We start from the raw sequence: 20,723 nt of genomic DNA, 5'->3' as shown, positions 1-20,723 counted from the left end.
GGAGCACCCGTTCCTCAAAATGGCCATGGAGCTCTCATTTCCGTCCCCCCACGCGAGCCAGGACGGGGCCAACACCCGGGAGTGCCTCGTCTACTTCCTCACGGGCAACCCGGGCCTGATCGACTACTACGAGCCCTTCCTGCGGCAGCTGCGCGGCCACCTGGACGCCATCGAGGCCAAGAGGAAGCACAAGGTGGCCTTCCACGTCTACGGCCGCAACCTCGCGGGCTTCGACGACGCGGACCACGACCGGCCCTTCAACACGGGCGACAACCCGCCGCACAACGTGGAGCACCAGCTGCAGTCGTGCGCGAAGCACCTCGCCGCCGCCAACGCCGTGCCCGCCGGCCGCCCCCGCGCGGGCGAGCCCTTCGACGACGTCGTGCTCGTCGGCCACTCGCTGGGCACGTACCTGGCGCTGGAGCTCTTCCACCGGCACATGCACGACCCCTCGGCGATGCCGGGCCTGAACCTGCGCTCGGGGGTCCTGCTCTTCGCCACCGTCGCGCACCTGGCCAAGTCGCCCAAGGGCGTGCAGCTGGACCTGATGCGCCGCACGCCGCTGGTGGGCCGGTACGCGCCGATCGTCGCGAGGGGGTTCCTGTCGCTGCTGCCCGCGGCGCTGCTGCGCTTCGTGACGTCGCGCGTGCTGGGCATGGACCCGCACGCCGCCGCGGTCACGACGCGGTTCCTGACCAGCCGCGATGGCGTCCACCAGGCGCTCTACCTGGGCATGGACGAGATGGCTGTCATCTCCGAGGAGGCGTGGGCGGAGGAGCTGTGGGAGATTGGCGACGAGGCCGTTGCGCATAACACTGATGTGCCGAAGTTCTATATCTTTTTCGGGAAGAAGGATCACTGGGTTGCGAACAAGTACCGAGACGAGTTCATCGTCAAGCGGGAGGAGCACGCCTCGCGGGAAGACGCACCGAAACACAAGAGGGCCCGCACGAGGATCCAGATCGACGAGGGAAACTTGCCTCATGACTTTTGTACCAGTAAGTCTTGCTCTCCTTTCTCGGCGGCCTTCTACGTCGCCTGTTCCCTGGGACAATCAAACGAAGTGTGGACCAGTGTGCTAACTTGGATACAAGCAATAAAAGACAGTGAGACGGTGGCCGAGAAGGTCGGCGTGTGGTTTGACGAGATCGCTGAGCATCTGTGATCGGTTATGGGCAAGTGATGGTGACAACGGTAAACTAGACCGGGAATGGCGTTCTGGGAGGCCTTAGAGGGATACACGGGGTTTAACGTACACAAGAACTGTGCTGTTCATCACGGCTACCAGAGTTATCATCTGGGAGGGAGCTGTTGAGATGGGGTTATAGGCAAACAAGGTGCTGGAAAGTCTCTCAACGGCCGTCTGTAATGCCTTTGAAAGGTTTGGAAGTGTCTTTTGCTCTGTTGTTTCTGAGGCGATAGCTGAAGAGTCTCACACCTTGCCCTGAGGCCACGCTAAGCCACGTGTCGATACGCGTTGACCTACATTTTGATACATCGGCAAAAAATCGTCGTCGAGAGGAAACAGATGAGTTGCATTCTTCTATGTGACCATTAAGAGGGGAAAGCTCTCCTCTTTTATAACTTTGTAACAGCCCAGAATTACTCATATGTCAGTCATATACTGAGTCACAATGTGAGTCATGTAAACAGTCATAAAACGGGTATGCTGTCATAAATCGCTGTGCAATCACAATGGCTAGGAAACCTTCTTTCCAACTCCTGCCCATATTTGGCAGGACGTCCAAATGCTGGTTTCGGCAGAGGCTCAGTCAGACCTTCTGCTAGCATGTCCTGTGCCCCCCTAGCGATGTCCGAGACAGATGTGCTTGCTTCGTTGGGTCCGCCGCCCTCCATGTACCATTTCAACCAAAGTCACCTTCACACGCATTCACTTATCTAAACGGTCGTGATATGGTGTTGAGGAAAGGAGAGCTTGGAGGATGACGCACCTGTCATCGTCTGGTGTTTGAGCATCTGATGTAATATAAGCTTGTGAAGCGAAGATGCCCTCCAGGGACTGTCTGGAGGAGGGAAGATTTGGACGGTGCGATGTTCAATGACCAGCACAGAGGTGTTTGCATATGGTGCTGAATGCTTTCTCTTTTCTCTTGCGTCCGTGAACCAAGTCGGTCTTCGCGAGAAGCGCTGACTGGCATGTGTGTAGCCTCGTTTCACCAGTCTCTTTTGGTGATTCAGTTGACCTCCAAGTGCTCATAGCCTCATATTTCTGGATTGGTCCTGAACATTCCGCCAACAGAACAGCCGAAGTTGCTTAACTCAGTCTCCGAAGCCGACCTTTCCGCAAAGAATATGTCCAGAACAAGTACAAAAAGGGTATCTGATTATCCTGTCCCGTCCTCCATTACTAATATCTCCAAAATATGCTTGGTACAAACTGGGCTGTTCGACAAATACCAAATCTGTTTGACGCTGGGATCGCTCATAGTCCATTGCTGGCACAGCTAAAGACACCGCCTGACGAGGGATCAAAGTCCAGCAAAATGCTCTCAACACTGGCGTACGTGCCAGGTCCGAGGAAAAGAATGCCTGTGAGGATAATGAGGATGTTCAAGCCTGCTTCGGCGTAGCCCCAGATTCCGCGCTGCTTCATGAGCGCCAGGCTGCCGTCGACCTTGCGCATGCGGAAGTAGGCGACGCCCCAGAATATGAAGCCGAAGAAGCTGTCGAACAGGGCAGACATGAGGGAGAGAACTGGAGTTTGTTTGTCAGTAGGATTTCATCTGCGTTGATTATATGGCGTAGCTTACGGTCGGAGAAGAAGGGGATGATCTGAGAGATGATGAATGCGACGATCCAGGTGATCACTACATGTACAGTTAGCATCAGAGGTGTATTAATATCGCATGGGGCTCAGGTAGACTCACGAAGGATCAAGGCCCACGTTCCCCAACCGATGAGGGTGTGCTCGCTCTTGTGGCGGGAGTTCTGGAAGATGCGGAAGAACACAAATCGAGCTGACACCGACGCGTAGAGTACTCCAAGGAAGATCAGAGTTGGGATCATGAAGGAGAAGGAGACCTTCTTGTAGACGTCCTCAAGAGAGCCGAATGCGGGTGCAGTCATGTACTGGTTGCCCGTGTAGACGTAGATGATGGATCCGACCAGGCCGAAGACAATGATCTCGGCAATGGTGCAGGCCCAAAGCGCCTTGGGGAAATCCCTACAATCGCGTGTCAGCCAGTGGAAAAGACACAATGCCATAGCTGTCCATACCTTGGTTCCTTCATCTCAGCAATGAAGCTAGGCAGAGTGATCTGGCCGATGAAAGTATAGCTAATGTTAAGGAACGCGCTCATGCCAGCGACGAAAGTGGTCCCAGCAACAGGCAATGCAGTCCAGAGTGGGTCACCTCCGACAGCGTCCTTGCCCGCGGCTGTGGTGTAGGTGGGCCGGGGATCGTAGCCGGCTGGGTGCTTCTCGACTCCGGCGAAGATGGTGGCTAGCAGCACCGAGATGAACGTGAACCCCGCGGAAGCGGCGCCGAGCTTCGAGAGCGCCTCGAACGTTCGGGGCAGAGAACAAATCCAGCAGATGATGAGCATGATGACCGAATAGCTGACGGTTCGGCAGGCGACGTTGTCATCGGCGGCCGTCATGGTGTTGAGATACTTTGCGCCGACCAGGACGTGGAGCCCTTGGATGAACTAGCGGGAGTTAGTTTTGGTCGGAGATTCCCCTCACCAAGCCTGAAAAGAGTCGGTAGGGCATGAAACAGCAGACATACAGTATTGTTCAGCAGGAACATGACGGCCGTGAACCACCATGCCCACTTCTGATTCCAGAAGATCATCTGACCTATGTCGCAAACATCACGAACCTCGGGATGACGGAGACAAAATTCCCACAGGATCAGAGAACTGCAGTCGTTGTTAGAGACCAGATTGGGCCGCGTGATCGAGCAACTTACGTATAGAGCACAAGCATAGACACCACCACGGTGAGAAGCAGGCTGTGCACAAGTCAGCAATGGCAGGGTATGTGGCTGCAGAAAAAGTCGACTCACCCAGGGAAAAGTCCCAATATGCTATATGACCAAGGGAAGCTCATGATAGCCTGCGGGGGCTCGGTCAGCAAGAGCTCCGGTGTTTCGCGGTTTGTGCACGCCAATACAGAACGCGGCCCTGCGCCACTTGAGACTGTTGCTCAGATAGGGGGCCACAAGAGCAGCACCATGGCTGCGCGGGAGGTTGGGGATACTGACCAGACATATATACTCGGAGAAGAGCAGGGCGGCAGTCTAAAGTCACGATTAGCACCAGCCAGGACACCCGGGAATTGTGCGCCAGGAGGTTTCGGCGATTCGGGGAGAGGGCCATACCATCTGCCAACTACAGCTTCGATACTGGATATCAGCGCCCTGCTCAGCCTCCTTCTGCCTGTGCAAGATGGCGCTCGCGCTGTCATCGGAGTCCTCGGCGGCGATGGTGATGCTGTCCAGAACGGGCCCGATGCGAGGGCCGACGGTGGTCTTGGGCCCTCCGAACCACTGGGCGAAACCTCGGGGCGCCGCAGCCTCGACGTCGACGTTGGTCCGGTCGACGTGGCTCTTGCCGACGGGAGACACCCCTCGGGGCGAGTCCCGGTCCGATAGCTTTCCCGACATGGCGGTCCGTTGAGTAAGCGGGATCGGGGCTAGAATGATACGCGGGGCAGGAGCTGGCGTGTCCTAAGGATATGAGCGCGCCCGCTGCTGTTGACAACGTCCGAGGAGATGGACTGGGGCGAGTCAGACCGAGTCCAGACGGGCCGGGCCAGAGAGGACGTTTGGTCTGGCGTATGTGGAGGGAAAGAGAATAGTAATAGGGTCATCTACGAGGATGAGCGATGAGAAGGAGGCGGTTCCAGTCGAGTCGGGTCGGGAAGAGGAAGAAGATCAAGTCCAGAAGCAAGTAAGTAAGTAGTAGGGTTTACCTAAGTTTTAGGTCCCAAGGGGAGGAGAAGCGGCACGGGGTGAGATGAGAGCAAGGACATGGGTATGGATGGGATGGGCGGTGGCACCAAGGATCTGGTAACCGCAGGAGGCAATGTGACGCTGGGAGTGAGTGAGGGAGCCGAGTTAATTCGATCAATTCAGGTCGATAAATAACGTCGATAAAAAGGCTCCGGGCTGAGCAGGATGCGGAAGAATGTGGGGGTTAGAAGGCAAGCAAGGCGTGCCCCACACCTGCGCCTGTTCTGCGCTTGTGCGAGGCGATCCCAAAGCGAACCAAACCATTCACTTCTCTGTACCACGTAAATTGAGAGGTATTCGTGGTCGAAAGCCTCGGGCGTCATGCACGGGATTGCCCAGGTGGTGCTGGCGCCGATGGACCTGCTCCGGCTGTCTGTCCCTGCTAATCCGGCCGAAGTAGATGTGCACCACTTCAGGGTGATGCAGTACAATATTTGGCTCTGGCACCTGCTAAGGTTTGACCCCACTCGCCACCGTGAAATGCTCCGTCACAGTGGTTCAGCAAGAGCGTAGCGCTAGAATGGGGACGGACGAGAACCGGTAGGACCCTGGCCCTGACTAGAAGCAAATGCATGCAATGTCCATCGCCCGGCCCCGTCGCGGTGCAGTGCAGGTGCTGCCGACCCACTCCGTTTCCGTTGAAAATCCATCCTGTGAGTGCAGTTCGTCCATGAGATTTTGTACCAATTCCCATTCGGTGGTGATTGTGATAGCTCGGTTGACGTTGTGCAGCCGTCACCAGTCATCAGTCACAAAAAAAGAGACCAAGACGGCATTTAGACAGCCAAGAAGGCCCATCTCAGATCAAGCTCCGTCAAGCTTTTTTACCAGTACGGAAGCGAGGGGCACAACGTGCAGCCATTCTCTTGGCCTTGGACGCAACTGACCTGACCTGACAAGAATCCTGCAATATGATTGATGATGGGGCGAAGTGTGGAGGGCCCACGCAAGCTGGGGCATTCCACCGCTCCACACATGCAGACATGCAGACACGCCAAGGGACCAGCAAAGAAACCCTCCACCCCAAAAGCTGACAACAGCCTTTAGGTGAATGATTGAGATTCCCATCATTACTGGATCCGGCTTTGCGACATCCAGAAGCCACAAGACAGCCTGATCCCTGTGACGTCAAGGCAGGTGCGCCATGCGCCTCCGGTGCTGACCGTCTGGGCAACTTGCCGCACGCTAGCTCTGCATCTGCAGTGCTACAGAGCCACGGGAGAGCCTGGTCGGCGGCTCCGTGCGCGGATGTCGGTCCTCTAGCTGAAGGCGTCGTCCAACATGCAGATTGCGTGCTTGAAGGATCAGATTTCGGCCCTGCTGCACTACAGGGACCTCACTGCTGCATCTGGTTCGGCCGTTGATGAACACTGACGGAGCTCCATCATAATCCGAATGTCTCAGACTTTTGCGTCCTGTATGGCTCATAGTAAGCTATAACACAAGTACGTACATTATGTATATCTGAATGGATTTTAGCTACTTGGTACACATGCTGGAAGAGCACAAATCTGGAAACAAGTAAGGCCTGCTCCAGGCAGCATAACTTCACTTCGTCATTCGGAGGCATCTCGACGGCTTGACATCAACCAAGCTGATTTCAGTAGTCTTACTTGATTGCAGACCAAATGCTCATCGCAATCTCCAATGCAGCTGGGACGACTTTCATGAGGCAGTTTCTCAGGCCATGATACAGGCCAGTGCTTGGCTCAGGGCCGTAGCTTCAGGCAAGGGGTCTGGTTGCCGGCTGCCAGCCCACAAGACAGGGTTGCAGTCTGGTAAAGACTCATTCCAAAGTGAATACTCCTGAATACAGGGAATCATGAGAACAGGTTTGCAGAAGATTGGATAATCACTGTCTAAAGCCTTGCAAAGCTAAAACGACTGTAACTGCTTACAATACGGTCTCTTCTCTGCTAGGACAGTCGTTGTTGTTCTGACTTAGTAAATGAACTCAAAGGATACAAATAGTTCATGGTGAACTATATAGTCTAGAGATGAAGAACCCCATCACCATCCGCGCCACTTGTGCGCTACGCTGTTCCCCCCAACCTACACTTTTGATGGTATCTGCGTAACCAGCAGTGATAACAACGAAACCAATGCCACAAAGAATACAAAAGCGCCTAATAGGTTCCACATGACCTCACTTGCGGTCCAATGGGGCCGTGGGTACTGAGTGTTCTCAAACGCAGACCCTCCATGCTCACCAAAGAGGCCTTCAACTGCAAGGGATGGCGACGGGGGAGTTGCGCTCGATGACAATCGTAATACGGACCGGTGGCTCTCCCATGCGACATTTCTCCAGGTGTCCGTGACCAGTCGCCCCATACGAATATGTTCAGATGCTATGATATCTGTTAGCGACAGGGGGCACGCTCTTCAACTATACTGCGCTGACTCACCAAAGTATGTAGTGACATCTTTCTCCTGCCCTTTGGCGACGTATCGCAAGAAGCCATCGAGCTCACCCCATTCCATTATATTGTAGCTCAACAGCCGCAACTCCCGCAATCTCGGCAGACCAAGAGCCGTCATTCCAGCTTGGTGGAGTAGGCGGTTGACAGCAGCGTGCGCAGCGCCTGGCTCCAGGAGAGAACAAGTGAGGGTGAGGAACTGCAGCGCCGACCAGTGGCAGGTCCCTCTGGCCGAGGAGCCAGGTACCAAATTCCTGAGACATTCGAAGAATTCCTCTGCAGCATTTCCGCTCGTGGTTATAGAGAGCTCCTGCAGTCGTGTCGTTACGCCGAACCATACCAAGCGTTGTACGAGAAATCGACACACGCCCTTGGGATCTCTGCCGCCTTGACCCAGTACATGCAGGCGCCTCAGGTTGGTAGGGAGTCTCGGGGTGAGTTCTGCGATCTGGAGGTGTTTGGTGTGCTCGTTGTGATAATGCACATCTTGAAGGCAGAGCTCCTCCAGTTCAGGGAGTTTCGAACATAGGCTAATAACTCCGCAAGAACTGATTAATTGCTCCTATTGGTATCGAATCGAGAAGCTCTTGATTGCTGGGATTTGGCCAACGATGTGACCAAGACCACCCTTCTCAGGCTGACGAAGCCTGTCGACAGAGTGGAGGGCAGCAGATTTCGATGAAATCTTGGACCCTTTTTACTTCCAGGACTGCGAGCGGCGGGTGCAGAAAGGCAGAGTGCAAGACGTAGTTTGGCATCCGTATCCCATTTCTTGAGCTGGCGCAACAGCGGGGATACAGCTTGAGAGACTTTGTGCTCCGGTCGTGGTTTTGCAGGTCCATCGTCAACTTGAGCACAGCCGCAGTCAACGACATGGAATGACACTGACCGGAGCCATTTCCGACGTTCACTGTGAATCGATACCATGGCTTCAAATCCAGGTAGGTCGTCTTGGCCAAGGTTGAGGGTTCTGAAAGTGAACTGTTCGAATACATACCGCCAGTCCCTGTTGACTGCAGCGTACCGGGCGAGGGTGTGATCCAATGCTGCTTCTCGAGCAACATGGCTCAAAACGAACCCAACGATGGCCGGAGGTGATGTCACCCAAGTATATGCCATTGTGAAAGCTTGGTTCAAGATAATGACTCTAACTAACGAGTGCAGTGGCTGAATTTCTCAGAGTGCAAAATAAATGTGCGCATAGGCTGGGAATGGGAAGCTATCTAGAAAGTACGGAGTACTAGCGTCTGTTGGGCCATGGGCATGGTCGAGATGATTTAGTTTATACACCGAACACCACAGAGCGTAGTGCCACCGACTCGGACGATACCATGGTCGAAATCGACAAGATCATAACCTACAGGTCACTCGGAGTAGGATAACTGGTTGTGGGATAAACTGCTGCAGTACAATCTACTGTGTGATAGCCTCCCGTGGGATAACCTACTATAGGCTAACTCGCCGTGGGATAAGACGCCATGGGATGACATGCAGGGCATGGGGGAGAAAGCTGTGGGTATACAAAGCTGCAGGCGAAATAAGCTGGGTCGCCAACTACAAGATGCGTAGGTCAGCCGGTTGGGACATGTCAGGGACAGAATCAGTGACGACTCTGTGGGCAGTCATCGTGAGTTGCTGCGTAAGAAGAAAATTGTAGACAAGGTCAGGAAGCAGGGATCGGCACCGATGTCACGTCGAGTTCGTCGCGCGGGCCTGGGAGGTGGCTTGTGTATCGATGCACTAACAACCTTGGAATTCCCTGTTTGGATTTCTCCCTCTGCCGTTGCACGTTAAACTGGGCACAACACCACAACGACATCACAACTCCTGTCCAAGACCTAGAGCCATTGTCGGCTTCAAGAATCATGACATTTTGATTTCAGACCATGCTCTGTCCTCAATCTGCCTCGCCGATGCTGAGTTGAGACAGGTGGCTGCCGCTTCGCCTCTGGAGGCAACTTGCAGGCTGTGGCAGTGCCTACCTCCATTTTGGGGATGGTCTCGCACGCTTTGGGACAGGCAGCCACGCCCCAGCCTCACGATATTGCCGGCCATGCGGTTCTTGCTTGAGGCGGATGCATACCCCAGCCCCACCCATTTCGCGACCCTCGACCGACAATGGAGTCATGACAGCCAGTCGTTTCCAAGGTCTATTCCTGACAGCGCGCGTGCGCTGGTGGCCCATGCAGATGGGGCCGCACCGCACCGTACCACGCTGCAGGCTCTCAGGGGCCCAGCGAAGAAGGTCAAGACAAGACACGCCCAGCACGACACGACTTGGTTTCTGACGTCGAGGCCCACGTCGACGACCTCGCTTCGCTGGCCTTGGTCGTCACCAATCGCCCTCTGACCCACCGCTCTGCCGTCCCTGCCGTTGACTTCTTCCTGCTTCACTTCATTCTTTTCTGACTATTCTTCTCGAAGCAGCCGACACTTCAATTGACCTCCCAATAGCTTCCTCCCCACGAGGGCCCACTGCCACGACATTGCTCGAGCCTGACCTTCGTCCCATCGCCATGCCCTTCGTAGCCAACACACCAGAGTCCCTCGTCAAGCGGACCGACTCCAAGAACCCCTCCACCACCTGTCGAGGCATCACCTCCAGCGGACGACCATGCAGGAATGCCCTCGCGCCGTCTGACAAGCCTGCGCCCAAGCCCAAGTCGCGGAAGAAGGCACGCGCTCTCCCCGACCCTTCCGACCCGGAGAGCTACTGTTGGCGGCACAAAGACCAAGCAACTTCCAGCCCAGGGCCGCAGGCCAACGGGCCGATCCCCGAAGGGCGGACGAGCGTAGACACCTTGACTGGCCGGCTTGGCCTCTTGTCGACGAACACGTCCCGTCCCGAGAAGCCTTCCCGTCCGCATAACAGCTCTGGCTCCTCCGGGCGGCCCGAGAAGCCCTCCAAGGAGCTGTCCTTCTGCTGCTTCCGCATTCCTCTCGACTTCATCGAGGAAGAGCCGTCGCCACCGCCTCGACCTCACTCCTACCCCGTGCAGCCGTCCGGGTCTCCGAAGCCTCAGAAGCCTTCATCGAACCAGTATCTCGGACCTACTTCCGCCAAACCATCGAAATCAAGCCGGCCGAGTCTGGCCAGTCAGACACCCTCAGGTGGTTCTCAGACTTCGCAATACCTTTCGCTCATCCCACAAGATGCCCCACCACAGACGGCGTCTCAGTTGATGGGCGAGCTTGCCAAGCCTCTGTCCCAGAGAGACGAAGCGGGCTACATCTACATCTTCTGGCTGCAACCCGAGTCGGAGCTCTCCTCGCCTCCCACGCAGAAGGCCCGTTCTTTCCTCGACGAGACTGCCCGCGCGCTGCCCGACACGGAGACAAACACCCGCTCGATTCTGGACCCATCCGTCCCGGCGCGTCCCACCGGCCACGAGCGGAGACCTAGCGACATCCTCCGCTCCTTCGCGGACCAGGCCGACTCGATCGGCACGCGCAGCCCCACGACGACCCGCAGCCGCGGGCTCAGCAGCGGCGACGACAAGAAGACGCTGCTGCTCAAGATCGGGCGCGCCAACAACGTCCAGCGGCGCATGAACGAGTGGAAGCGGCAGTGCGGCTACGACCTGTCGCTCATCCGCTACTACCCCTACGTCCAGACCGGCTCCGTCGTGGAGCCCAGGAAGATGCCGCACAGCCACAAGGTCGAGAAGCTGATCCACATGGAGCTCGAGGGCCTCGGCCTGCGCGTCGCCTCTAGGGGCCCGTGTGAGGCTTGCGGGAGGGAACACAAGGAGTGGTTCGAGGTGGATGCCTCTAAGAATGGTGTCATGAGGGTCGACGAGGCTATCAAGAGGTGGAGCGACTGGGATGAGGGCCGGACATCTTGAGCCGTTGGATTAATGTCTTTATTGGGACCACAGAACCCTTTTTCTCGTTTCCTACACTGTAGACTGCATGCAGCGAGAGACACACAGCATGGCATGGGATTGGGCATGGCGTTCTGCATTTACTTGGTTTTGGCATAGCAATAGGCGTAGCATGGCTATCTACTCATTATTCTTTTGCAGCCGCCGATATGGCCGCGTCTGTAACCTGCCCGTGATTCTACTGCTGAAGTTGTCGTCGGACGTCTCCGCGCGAGGCTGGCACACAACCTGACACCTGCAACCCTGTGGCATATGCCCCTCAAAATTCACGCTCAGCTCGACAATTGTCTATCACGAGATGTTGCGTATTCTTTCATCGGAGCTGCTCAACTGGTCCATCGCAGACGATGTGAGACAATGTTGTCGCCGATGCCACGATCTTCTTTTGACTTCAACAGCTGCGAAGGCGATCTGCCGTTACGGGCTAGTGTAAGCAGACTTCGGAGCTGAACTCGCCCGCTCGCATCAGGGTTGGCCAGTAAATCCTCGAGCGCTGATACTGCGAGCGAACATATCCTAGCCCACTGCTGAGCAGTAGGCAACAATCCTCGGACTTCTCATCGCTCTACAATAAATACGGATGGTCGTAATCCTGGCAAGAGGGCAGCATTGTATCCCGTTTTGGCACGCCGAAAATCCTACCGCTAGCTTCCTTGGGCGGCTTCGGGCTGACCACCTTCGCCGTGACGAATCAGGCTCGCCGCGAGAGGATTCATGATGTCTTTTTTAGGGCAAGGCTAAGCTTGGGTATTATATATTTCCTGGCGATGGCCTCATCACATCGTCTTCTCGTTCAGCCAAGAACTGAACCATTCTCAATTATCTGCGCAGACACTCCACCATCAAGGGATACCGGAGACTAACACGTGTGTCACGTGCATCACATCGCCATGGCCGCTGATCTCGAAAGACATCTTCAGGAGCTGGTCGACACAAAGAAAATCCCCAACGCGATCCTCTACGCCAGCGACGCAACGGGCGACCTCTCATACCACAGCGCCTTCGGCTCCTCGTCCCCCGTCCCCGGCTCGCCACCCCTCACTGAAGATGTCTACCTCTGGGCAGCCTCATCCACCAAGATCTATGTCAGCATCGCGGTCATGAAGCTGGTTGAGGAGGGCCGCCTCAGCCTCGATGACGCAGTTGACGCCCTCCTCCCCGAGCTTGCCGCGCTCAAGATCCTCACCAACAAGCAGCCGCCCTGGGAGTACAAGGACCCGGAGAGCAAGATCACCTACCGCCAGCTCCTCTCGCACACGTCTGGTCTCACCTGTAAGCACCATTGTTGTTGTCCTTTCACGGTTCCCCCGTCTGCCATGTTTTGCAATGCTCCAGAATGTATTACTTTGGGTCCCGTAGCAGGTGATTAACACGTATGCTAGACTTCTTCCACCACCCGCACACGATAGCATGGAAGATGCAGCACCCCACCCCCGGCGGCGACGTCCCCAGCAGGTTCGGCTACCCCCTCATCTCCGAACCGGGCACGTCCTGGGAGTACTCGTGCGGCCTGGACTGGGCGGGGCTGGCCGTCGAGAGGACAGTCGGCACGACGCTGAGCGCGTACCTCCAGCAGATCCTCGCGCCCGCGGGCGTGGAGCCCGAAGACCTGACCTTCTTCCCGCTGGACCTCCCCGCCTCCGCGCGCGTGGCGACGATGGCGCAGCGCACCGAGGACGGCGGGTTTACCCCGGGTGACCAGGGGATCCCGCCGCTGCCGGCAAAGGGCGAGAGTTTCTGCTACGGCGGCCACGGTGGGTTTGTGCGCGGCGGCGCTCCCATAAAGGTCCTGCGGAGCCTGTTGGCCGACGACGGCAAGCTTCTCGGCCCCGCGGCGGCGGCGGAGATGCTCCGGGCGCAGCTCACCCCGGAGCAGAGGACCTCGATCAACAACGGGCTCATGTACACGGCGCCGCCGTTCGAGCGCACCGCCGCCCGCGGGGTGAAGAGGGGCACGATGGACCACTCGCTGTGCGGGAACGTGGACGTCGAGGGACAGCCTTGGGGAAGGGGTAGGGGGACGGTCATGTGGGGTGGTGCGCCGAATATCAAGTGGTTTATTGACCGTGAGAAGGGCCTATGTGGTTTCTTTGGCGCGGCGTTGTTGCCTAGTGGTGACCCGACTTATGTCGATATCGAGCTCGAGTTTGAGAAGGCGGTCTACGAGATGGCTGGTAAAGTGGCGCCTGTGAGCTGAGGAATCCATCGTCGAAACAGAAAGAGAGTCGAACAAGAGCTTTCTTATCTAGAGTTTGAAGAAAGTTCATTGGCCTTCTGCTCAGTAAGAAATGCCCTCTTGCAGCATGCGGGCCTTCCAGCCTATACCCGCTTACATTTGATTTCAAGGTCCTTTCTGCTAGATGAAGAAACCATCTAGGCGCACAGAAATCTGGCTCGTTGAAGTCGAAATTCTGGCTAGTCCCGATCGCGCAAAGGCAGAAACAGGCCCAGGGTATTCTCTGCCGAACTGTTGGTTTAACTGCATCGCATGAGGACGCCGTGGTCTGCAGGATTAGCGTGGCAGGACAAAATTGATCCCTAAATTTGATCCTGAACTGAGCTCCGAGGTGGTAGTGTGACGTGCAATGCGGACATCCGGTGCTGCGAGACGGAGATCATGTCCGCTTCTGCTGCCTCGAAAGTGGCTGCCTAAACGTCAGACCATGATGCTCTGGTGGATGTTTTGAGAGGTCATATCGAGCCCCTAAATACGAGCATCGAGCATTAAAAAAAAAAAGAGTACAGGAATATGTCTCCCAGCCCCAGGAAATGATATCTCGGAAACAAAAGGTCACCTATATATAATACAGCTCTGAGCAAAGTACTGTGAAGCCAGACGTAATGAGTCTGCGTTCAGATTCTTGAATCCTCGACTTTGAAAGCATTCGCTGCCAGAAGAGCAGAAACCCCTGCAAATTTCACGTATCTTGATTGGTTGTATTTTTCCATTTCAATAGACTTGTATGCCGTCAGGGCCGCTCTGTTGCTCCTCGTGAGCTCCCAGTAGACCTGCACCGTGACTGCGTGGGAGGCAGACATCCACCAGTTGAGGTCTGATAGATGTTGAGGCAAGATCAACAAGGGAGGCCAACCGTCGCACAAGCAATTATCTCCAGGACGATCTGACTCCCAGACTCGCTGAATGTGACCCAAATACTTCCAATCGTCCCGCCTTCCTTTTAACAGGGTTGGGGCCAGCGATGGAGTAGAAGTTCGTATTATGAGCGATCTTCCTCCATGTGGCATGTGGCATTCGTGTCTCGGCAACTTGAAATTTGAAAATCATGTTTGATTAAGCCTGCAGGCAGTGCCTTGCAAATCATTACCTTCCATCTCTTTACCCGGCCCGGTGGCAAACCCGTAAAGGGCATAAGACTCGCTCAGGACCGTTCGTTCCAGGCATGTTGTTGAATTACGGAAAGGCGGACCCTCAGTTGCTTTTTTTTTTAAGCACGGCAAGGCACCAGGTAAAATTATCTTCCACGGGATACAGCAGTATTGCCACACAACTGTGAAGTAGTAGTTGTGATTCGCGACCGCGGAATTTTCCACGGGATTTTCTTGAAAGGCTTCCAGTCCTTGTGGTGGATCATAGTGTCATATTGTGTCTCTTCCATCAAGCGCCGGTATACAAGACTGGAAATATGACAGCTGACGCGCGAATATTAGGCTGTGGACACTCCGAGCCCATAAGTCAACACCAAGCTGTCAAGACTCGTGTTGGCCAATTGGGTGCATGGTCTCGGGTTCTGACCTCGGAAGGATTGCCAGCATGCACCAAGGCCCCAGAAAAAAGGGGTCACGAGGCGAAGCCGTTCTAGTGAGGAGGTGCTCGACCTGTACGACTCAAGTGTGCCTCACACTATGGCAATGGTGGTAGGACCGCAGCATGATCAGCGGTGTCTGCGCCCGAAAAGAATTGTGCTGCCTGATTATGCGGCCGGATACCAGAGCCTGAGTTGGCCGTGCAGCTTGGAACATCGGAGCTTGTCAGCCAAAAAAGCATCTCCCTTTTCTTATATATAAAACGCATTCGAACCGAAGTCAATTCCTCGATAAGTCGAGGTGTAAATCGAAATTAATCGAAAACAATGTCTCAAAACTACGAATCCCCGAACGAAACGGCGGCCGCCCGCCTCGTCCCTTACAGTCAGCGATGGCACCATGCAAAGATCATAATTCGTATTCTAATTATTTGCCTTTGTGCCCTCTCCTATGGCCTATGCTTCCTGTCAATCATATATGCAATAGGCCTGGGGCCGATCGTGATAGCCGATGTCGCCTGGACTGTCACAGAATTTATCGCCCTCGCCATTCGAAGGGCCAAGAAACGCGGCATCCACCCGATTGCGCACCTAGTTCTCGACACCCTCTTCCCGCCAGCTTATCTGTTTGCCGCGGTAATGTACGGCGATGAAATGGCAAATTCTCGCAAGAGGCCCCGCAATTTCGTCGTCGAGGCTTTCATCATCATCTTTGTGGTGGCCTTGATGTAAGTTGACCATGGCCCTGAGAAATCTTGGCTTCCACGACTGACACGCCGTGTTTTGACAGGATCCTCCACTCCGTCCTTTTCGTCCGCAGCTGCATCGAGGTCCACCAGCGCAGACTGTCGAAGGGCGTCCCGAAAACGATGTACTACATCCCTGGACAAGGCGCCCCGTTCGTTGCCAACCGTGAACCTCTGGAGGCCGAGCTGGACGCGATGCCTGCTGCAGCACGCAGAAGTGTGAGCACGTCCAGTCTTCCAGACAAAGAAGAGCCGAAGGCTGCTGGATCATGTGCCCAGCTCGCGGCTGATCGGGTGTGATAGATGATTGTGGCTGAATGATCACGGACCAGACATCTTTAGCTCACTATTTGAATCCATTCCGTGATTTCACTGTCAAGAGGAAGGGACGCCATGTTGCAACCGACGTTGTTGAGAAGCCAGAGCCTAGCATTCTATCTTTGATAATTTGAATACTTAATATCAGATGCATGAAGTTTAGTATCAACCAAGACTTGTAGAATGGTGCTGATCCATATCCAGGAAATCCGGGGATGGCCTGTAAATTCCTGAGAACCTATTTATTGCAAAAAGACCACTCTTTCGGGCTTTGAAGGTTGAGTGAAAGACTGTCGCCATCTTTAAAAACATCAGCATGTCCAGATCATAATAACCTTGATTCTAAAAAGTTGTGAACAAAGTGCCCTATTCGGCTTGCTCGTATTTGCATCTAAAGGATATAAATATGAACGGTTGCCTTCTTCAGCTGAAGCCTTACTCCAGAGGAGATGAGCGCCCAGATCGCCCGAAATACTTCATCGTAAATGTTATAAGTTTTGACCTGAAACTGTGGGCCCCCAGGAAGCTTCTTCGTACTGGTCAGTCCGACTAACGTGCGCAAAGATGCTTGAAACCCTGGTATCTTGGCATCTCAAAGCGATTGAGAAGGTTGCCACTTGTCCGAACTCCCTTCGAAGACTTGTAATATAGTATGAAGGACCACTGCAGCTTCGGCACCACTGTATATGTTCAAATGTGGGACTATGGAGACCAGCAAGTTCTAAGGAACAGGGCTGGGCTTAATCAGTCGCTCGGGCTGCCCGAGCGTCAGCTGAACTTGGCAGGAAGTTGATTTGATACATGTGAACCTTCTGGGTTGACACGGAGCTTGTTTGCTGTCTGGGGACCGAGTAATGCAAAGCGAAACCTCATACCACAGGCGACAATTGAGTTCATCAAGTCGTAGATAACCACCAAAATATTTAAAATCAGCCACGTCTCTCGTTGAAAATTCAATTCCAGGACATCTCTTGTACAACACATTACTCCTTTGGGTGAAAAAGAAAACTGCATCTTTCGACAACGAAGCCGCGCACAGACGCTCATTATACCACCTACTTGATCATGAGAATTCCTCGAGTTCTGCTCGCTGCCTTTGTGTGGCCCTCTACTCTTGGACCGTGTCAGCCCATAATAGCAACAGAAATCCACGGAAGGGCCACGCCGGATTTAGATGATGCATCACGGACAAGTCCGTACCTCCCTCAGCCACCATCGAGCTGATGAATCACTATTGCGATACCGACGAGCATTTCAAGTGCCTGGAGTGAAGGAAACTGACAGGTCGCCGTGGTGGTAACAACCGAGCGGGGATGCAATTTCGATATGAAATCAAACGTGCTGCTTATGGGAACAATTTTTACTAGGTCACCATATATGGGGGACACATACAGCAAGGCGGATTAAGGATGAAATGTTGGGAGATTCATAGGGTCCGTTCACTGCTTGAAGTCAATCTAGGCGGCTTAGATGCTATGCAGGGACGCGGGTCAAACAATCTGCTTGTATCTAATTTGACTGCATATGAATATACAGGGAAAGACTCTTGACTGGTACGAGTCTATCAGAGAAGGGATTGCAGCCACTTTGGGACATTTTATCTGCAGGTTCCACGAGGTGCATTTGCCGCCGCCAGCCCGTGCGTCTAGCCGTCAAATGTAAATTCTTGGTCTATCTTACTTCATTCACCAAGAATTGTTATATGAGTCCCGATTCCGGCGTATTTGAACCCATTGCTTTGTTCGACCTCAAAGCAATGCCAAGTGCTAGGACACGACTTCTGCAGATCCGGACGCTCGCCACTTGTTGTTTTCCTGAATTGCATGTGCATGTTACTGACAGACAAACACGCTGGCGTACTAGTAGTGTCTGAAACAAAGCCCGATCTTTCCCATTTCAAGCCTCGATCCGATTCCGTCAAATTTTGAATACGCCAGCAAGATACCGGTCCATCTGAGACAGAACACACGCCACAACTGGGATCTCGGAATCAAACAGCAGGCGCAACCGCTCCTACCAACTGCGAAAAATGGCTGAAGATCCCACTGCCAGTGCAGCTGTCAACGATGGGGAGAATCGTATCGTGGGGATGATGGTTGGGTCGGCCGTGGCAGATGCCGCGGGGATATACACTGATGGTCTCACCAAGGCCGAGGTCGAGACTGTGTATGGGCGTCCCAGGATCCTGGCAAGCTACAAGGCCAACGAGCTCACGGTCCATTATCCCGATGATCACCGGGCGAAGTACCAAGTAAGTAGTTTCTGGCTCGCAATGGCGGAAGCACAGCGCATGATACGTCGGGGGCCGGCTGAGACTTCTCACCGCGGCCTTTGCTTGTGAGATAGCTCGCTGCGGAAGGACCGCCCGTCCAGAACTCCCTCCGCAAACATCGCTCATGCGGTTCTCAATAGCTGACCTGAGTGGGTATAGGATGGAGACTGGTCGGAGGTCACCGAGATGGCGCTCTGCTCTCTTTTCAGTTACGTGCACGATCCCAACCCCGGCCGGCTCCCCAGGCGGCTACGTCAGTTGTCGCGCGATGGAAACAGAGCTTATGGTCTGTTGCCTCTGGACTTGGGACAGCCGACAAAGGATATCGTGGAATCCGCCAATTATATATCCGACACCACAGGGGCTGCGCTGCAACGGTGGAGGGCCAAGGAGCGCGGCATCAGGGACAGGAACGGATCGAATGCTCCGCTTATAAGAATTCACCCTGTAGCGGCCGGTAAGCAATCTTTTCCCAGTTGTCTTAGACTCCAGATAATTGTGCCTTGTCCGGGCGGGATCCAATAATCGTGTTTGCACAAACCTCGGGGGCTGACATGGAACCTCAACAGTTGCCATTGAACATAACCTGAATTGGACCATGAGTAATGCAGCTGACAACTGCAGAGTCACTCACGTGGACTCGCGTTGCAACGTCTCTGTCGTGATCGCGATTGCGCTCCTTCGTGGACTACTACGCCAAGAGGTGCAGACAGAGCAGCAGATCAACCCGCTCATCCAGAGATGCAAAAGGCACATAGACTTTTGGGCACGGAATGTCGACAACCCTGGCGACGACCGTGGGGCATATTTTGCAGTCAGTAATAGCGCTGAGCTCAGCCGCCTCCTGACTGCCAAGTCACTGCAAGACCTGCAGCTCGACAGCGGCCAAGACCGAGGAGATGTATGGAAGTGCCTGGGCGCGGGAGTTTATTGCCTCCGCACCGTCATGACCCGCCTCGAAAGTCTTTCTGGCCGGCAGCGCGAGGACACGCGGAAGGTCCTGTTCGCAGAACTCATCGATGCCCTTATTAAAGAGGGCGGCGCGGCGCAGGCCAACGCTGCCTTCGCGGGCGCCCTGCTCGGCGCCTACCTTGGTTATGACGCGATTCCCGAGGCGTGGAGAAAGGGCTTGAGCGATAAAAGTTTCCTCATGCGCAAATGTAAGCTGCTGTGCACGTTCGTCAGGGTTATCCCAGGGGATGAATACCGGGAGCGTGACTCCCAGATGTACCCTGCGCGGAACGCGAGCGAGAGGAGGGCTATGCAGGGGACTATACAGAATCGGAGGAGGTCAAGAAAGCAAATGCTGCAAAGGAGATGGGATGATCCGAATCTCATGCGTGAGAGACGGAGGACTGTCTATGGCTCACTCAAATTTCCGGCTAAGGGAAACTAAGGCAAGGGTTATTGGCTTCTTTCTCGGTATTGAATTTATTAGGCTTCTGGCAAGAAGGCGGCTCGAGCCTTTAGCTACATTCAAACAATATTTTGCTCAAATGAGGACCAATTTGTGTCCATGAGCACTTTGAACTGGCTTGGAGGAGGGAATGTTTACTTTGATTCTATTGGATCTTACATTTTATATCCACAGATAATTGAAGACAGCATCACAACTCTTCTACTTCTCATCGCCAAGCTTCATTGGCTTCGTTCTTGCTACAGTTTTGACACATGAAACGTAACTCCCCCCTGAGAGATTAAGAAGTTTGGGATGTCCCACAATGTCCATTGTGTGGTCATATCAGTATTTCAAGCCACCTAACAAAGACAATAGCACACTGTCCACTTCTGTCAACGCATTTAACGATTTGCGATTCGAACGATGTATATTGGATTATCGTCAGGCGATAGAATTAAGGCATGCCGTATCAACTACCCTTTCTTTCATGAAATTGAATAATCAATGAGACTATAAGCCCTGCGGTGTTTTGGTTGGGAATGGTCTCAACCCTGAAAATCTTGTGAAGAAACCACCCTGACCCCACGTGCATGCACCGCTCGAACAACTTCGAGGAAATCGCAGTCTGAAAAGAGAATAGCTCCTTATGATGTCTGACCACCGGCGACCTTATTCAGTCTACATTGAAGAGCAAGGACTAGTATGTTTAAGTAGTGCTTCTCAGTATGCAAAGCTTGTCACACTGGTTCGACAACAGCCTAACGTCCGGCCGCGTCTCCGAGGCTTGCTGCATCAGCTTACGGTCCACTTCAAGCCTCGGAGCTCGTCCTTGAATGGGATAGCTCGATATGCAAGAAGCTTGCATCGCGTAAACAAATAAGCAGGACTAGCTTATTAGAGTCGCATTGGCTTCTGTCATCTTACGATGCTCCATATCCACGACATTCT

General features: G+C 54.2%; 7 protein-coding genes across 7 annotated transcripts; 5 read left to right on the top strand and 2 right to left on the bottom strand.

The window, feature by feature from the left end:
* Positions 1-19: 19 nt before the first annotated feature.
* Positions 20-1,165, top strand: INS49_015482 (uncharacterized protein; the record flags this gene model as incomplete). Its single annotated transcript, XM_043176163.1, has 2 exons — positions 20-998; positions 1,095-1,165. 2 exons carry the CDS (start codon positions 20-22, stop codon positions 1,163-1,165), a joined length of 1,050 nt encoding a protein of 349 aa, XP_043019618.1.
* Positions 1,166-2,443: 1,278 nt separating this feature from the next.
* On the bottom strand, positions 2,444-4,627 carry INS49_015481 (uncharacterized protein; the record flags this gene model as incomplete). Its single annotated transcript, XM_043176162.1, has 9 exons — positions 2,444-2,715; positions 2,772-2,828; positions 2,889-3,184; positions 3,238-3,668; positions 3,749-3,881; positions 3,932-3,973; positions 4,028-4,077; positions 4,127-4,261; positions 4,343-4,627. 9 exons carry the CDS (start codon positions 4,625-4,627, stop codon positions 2,444-2,446), a joined length of 1,701 nt encoding a protein of 566 aa, XP_043019617.1.
* Positions 4,628-7,027: 2,400 nt separating this feature from the next.
* On the bottom strand, positions 7,028-8,511 carry INS49_015480 (uncharacterized protein; the record flags this gene model as incomplete). Its single annotated transcript, XM_043176161.1, has 3 exons — positions 7,028-7,323; positions 7,381-7,922; positions 8,390-8,511. 3 exons carry the CDS (start codon positions 8,509-8,511, stop codon positions 7,028-7,030), a joined length of 960 nt encoding a protein of 319 aa, XP_043019616.1.
* Positions 8,512-9,908: 1,397 nt separating this feature from the next.
* INS49_015479 (uncharacterized protein) lies at positions 9,909-11,237 on the top strand (the record flags this gene model as incomplete). Its single annotated transcript, XM_043176160.1, has 1 exon — positions 9,909-11,237. One exon carries the CDS (start codon positions 9,909-9,911, stop codon positions 11,235-11,237), a length of 1,329 nt encoding a protein of 442 aa, XP_043019615.1.
* Positions 11,238-12,166: 929 nt separating this feature from the next.
* On the top strand, positions 12,167-13,473 carry INS49_015478 (uncharacterized protein; the record flags this gene model as incomplete). Its single annotated transcript, XM_043176159.1, has 2 exons — positions 12,167-12,548; positions 12,659-13,473. The coding sequence occupies 2 exons, from the start codon at positions 12,167-12,169 to the stop codon at positions 13,471-13,473; spliced, it is 1,197 nt and encodes a 398-aa protein (XP_043019614.1).
* A 1,894-nt stretch (positions 13,474-15,367) lies between these two features.
* Positions 15,368-16,086, top strand: INS49_015477 (uncharacterized protein; the record flags this gene model as incomplete). The annotated part of the gene is made up of 2 exons (XM_043176158.1): positions 15,368-15,768; positions 15,831-16,086. The coding sequence occupies 2 exons, from the start codon at positions 15,368-15,370 to the stop codon at positions 16,084-16,086; spliced, it is 657 nt and encodes a 218-aa protein (XP_043019613.1).
* A 2,047-nt stretch (positions 16,087-18,133) lies between these two features.
* On the top strand, positions 18,134-19,772 carry INS49_015476 (uncharacterized protein; the record flags this gene model as incomplete). The annotated part of the gene is made up of 3 exons (XM_043176157.1): positions 18,134-18,355; positions 18,536-18,833; positions 18,946-19,772. The coding sequence occupies 3 exons, from the start codon at positions 18,134-18,136 to the stop codon at positions 19,770-19,772; spliced, it is 1,347 nt and encodes a 448-aa protein (XP_043019612.1).
* Between the last annotated feature and the right edge of the window lie 951 nt (positions 19,773-20,723).

The sequence above is a fragment of the Diaporthe citri genome (assembly GCF_014595645.1).
Source record: "Diaporthe citri strain NFHF-8-4 chromosome Unknown scaffold_9, whole genome shotgun sequence".
NCBI classification, from domain to species: Eukaryota; Fungi; Ascomycota; class Sordariomycetes; order Diaporthales; family Diaporthaceae; genus Diaporthe; species Diaporthe citri.
This window is presented reverse-complemented; position numbering and strand designations above follow the sequence as displayed.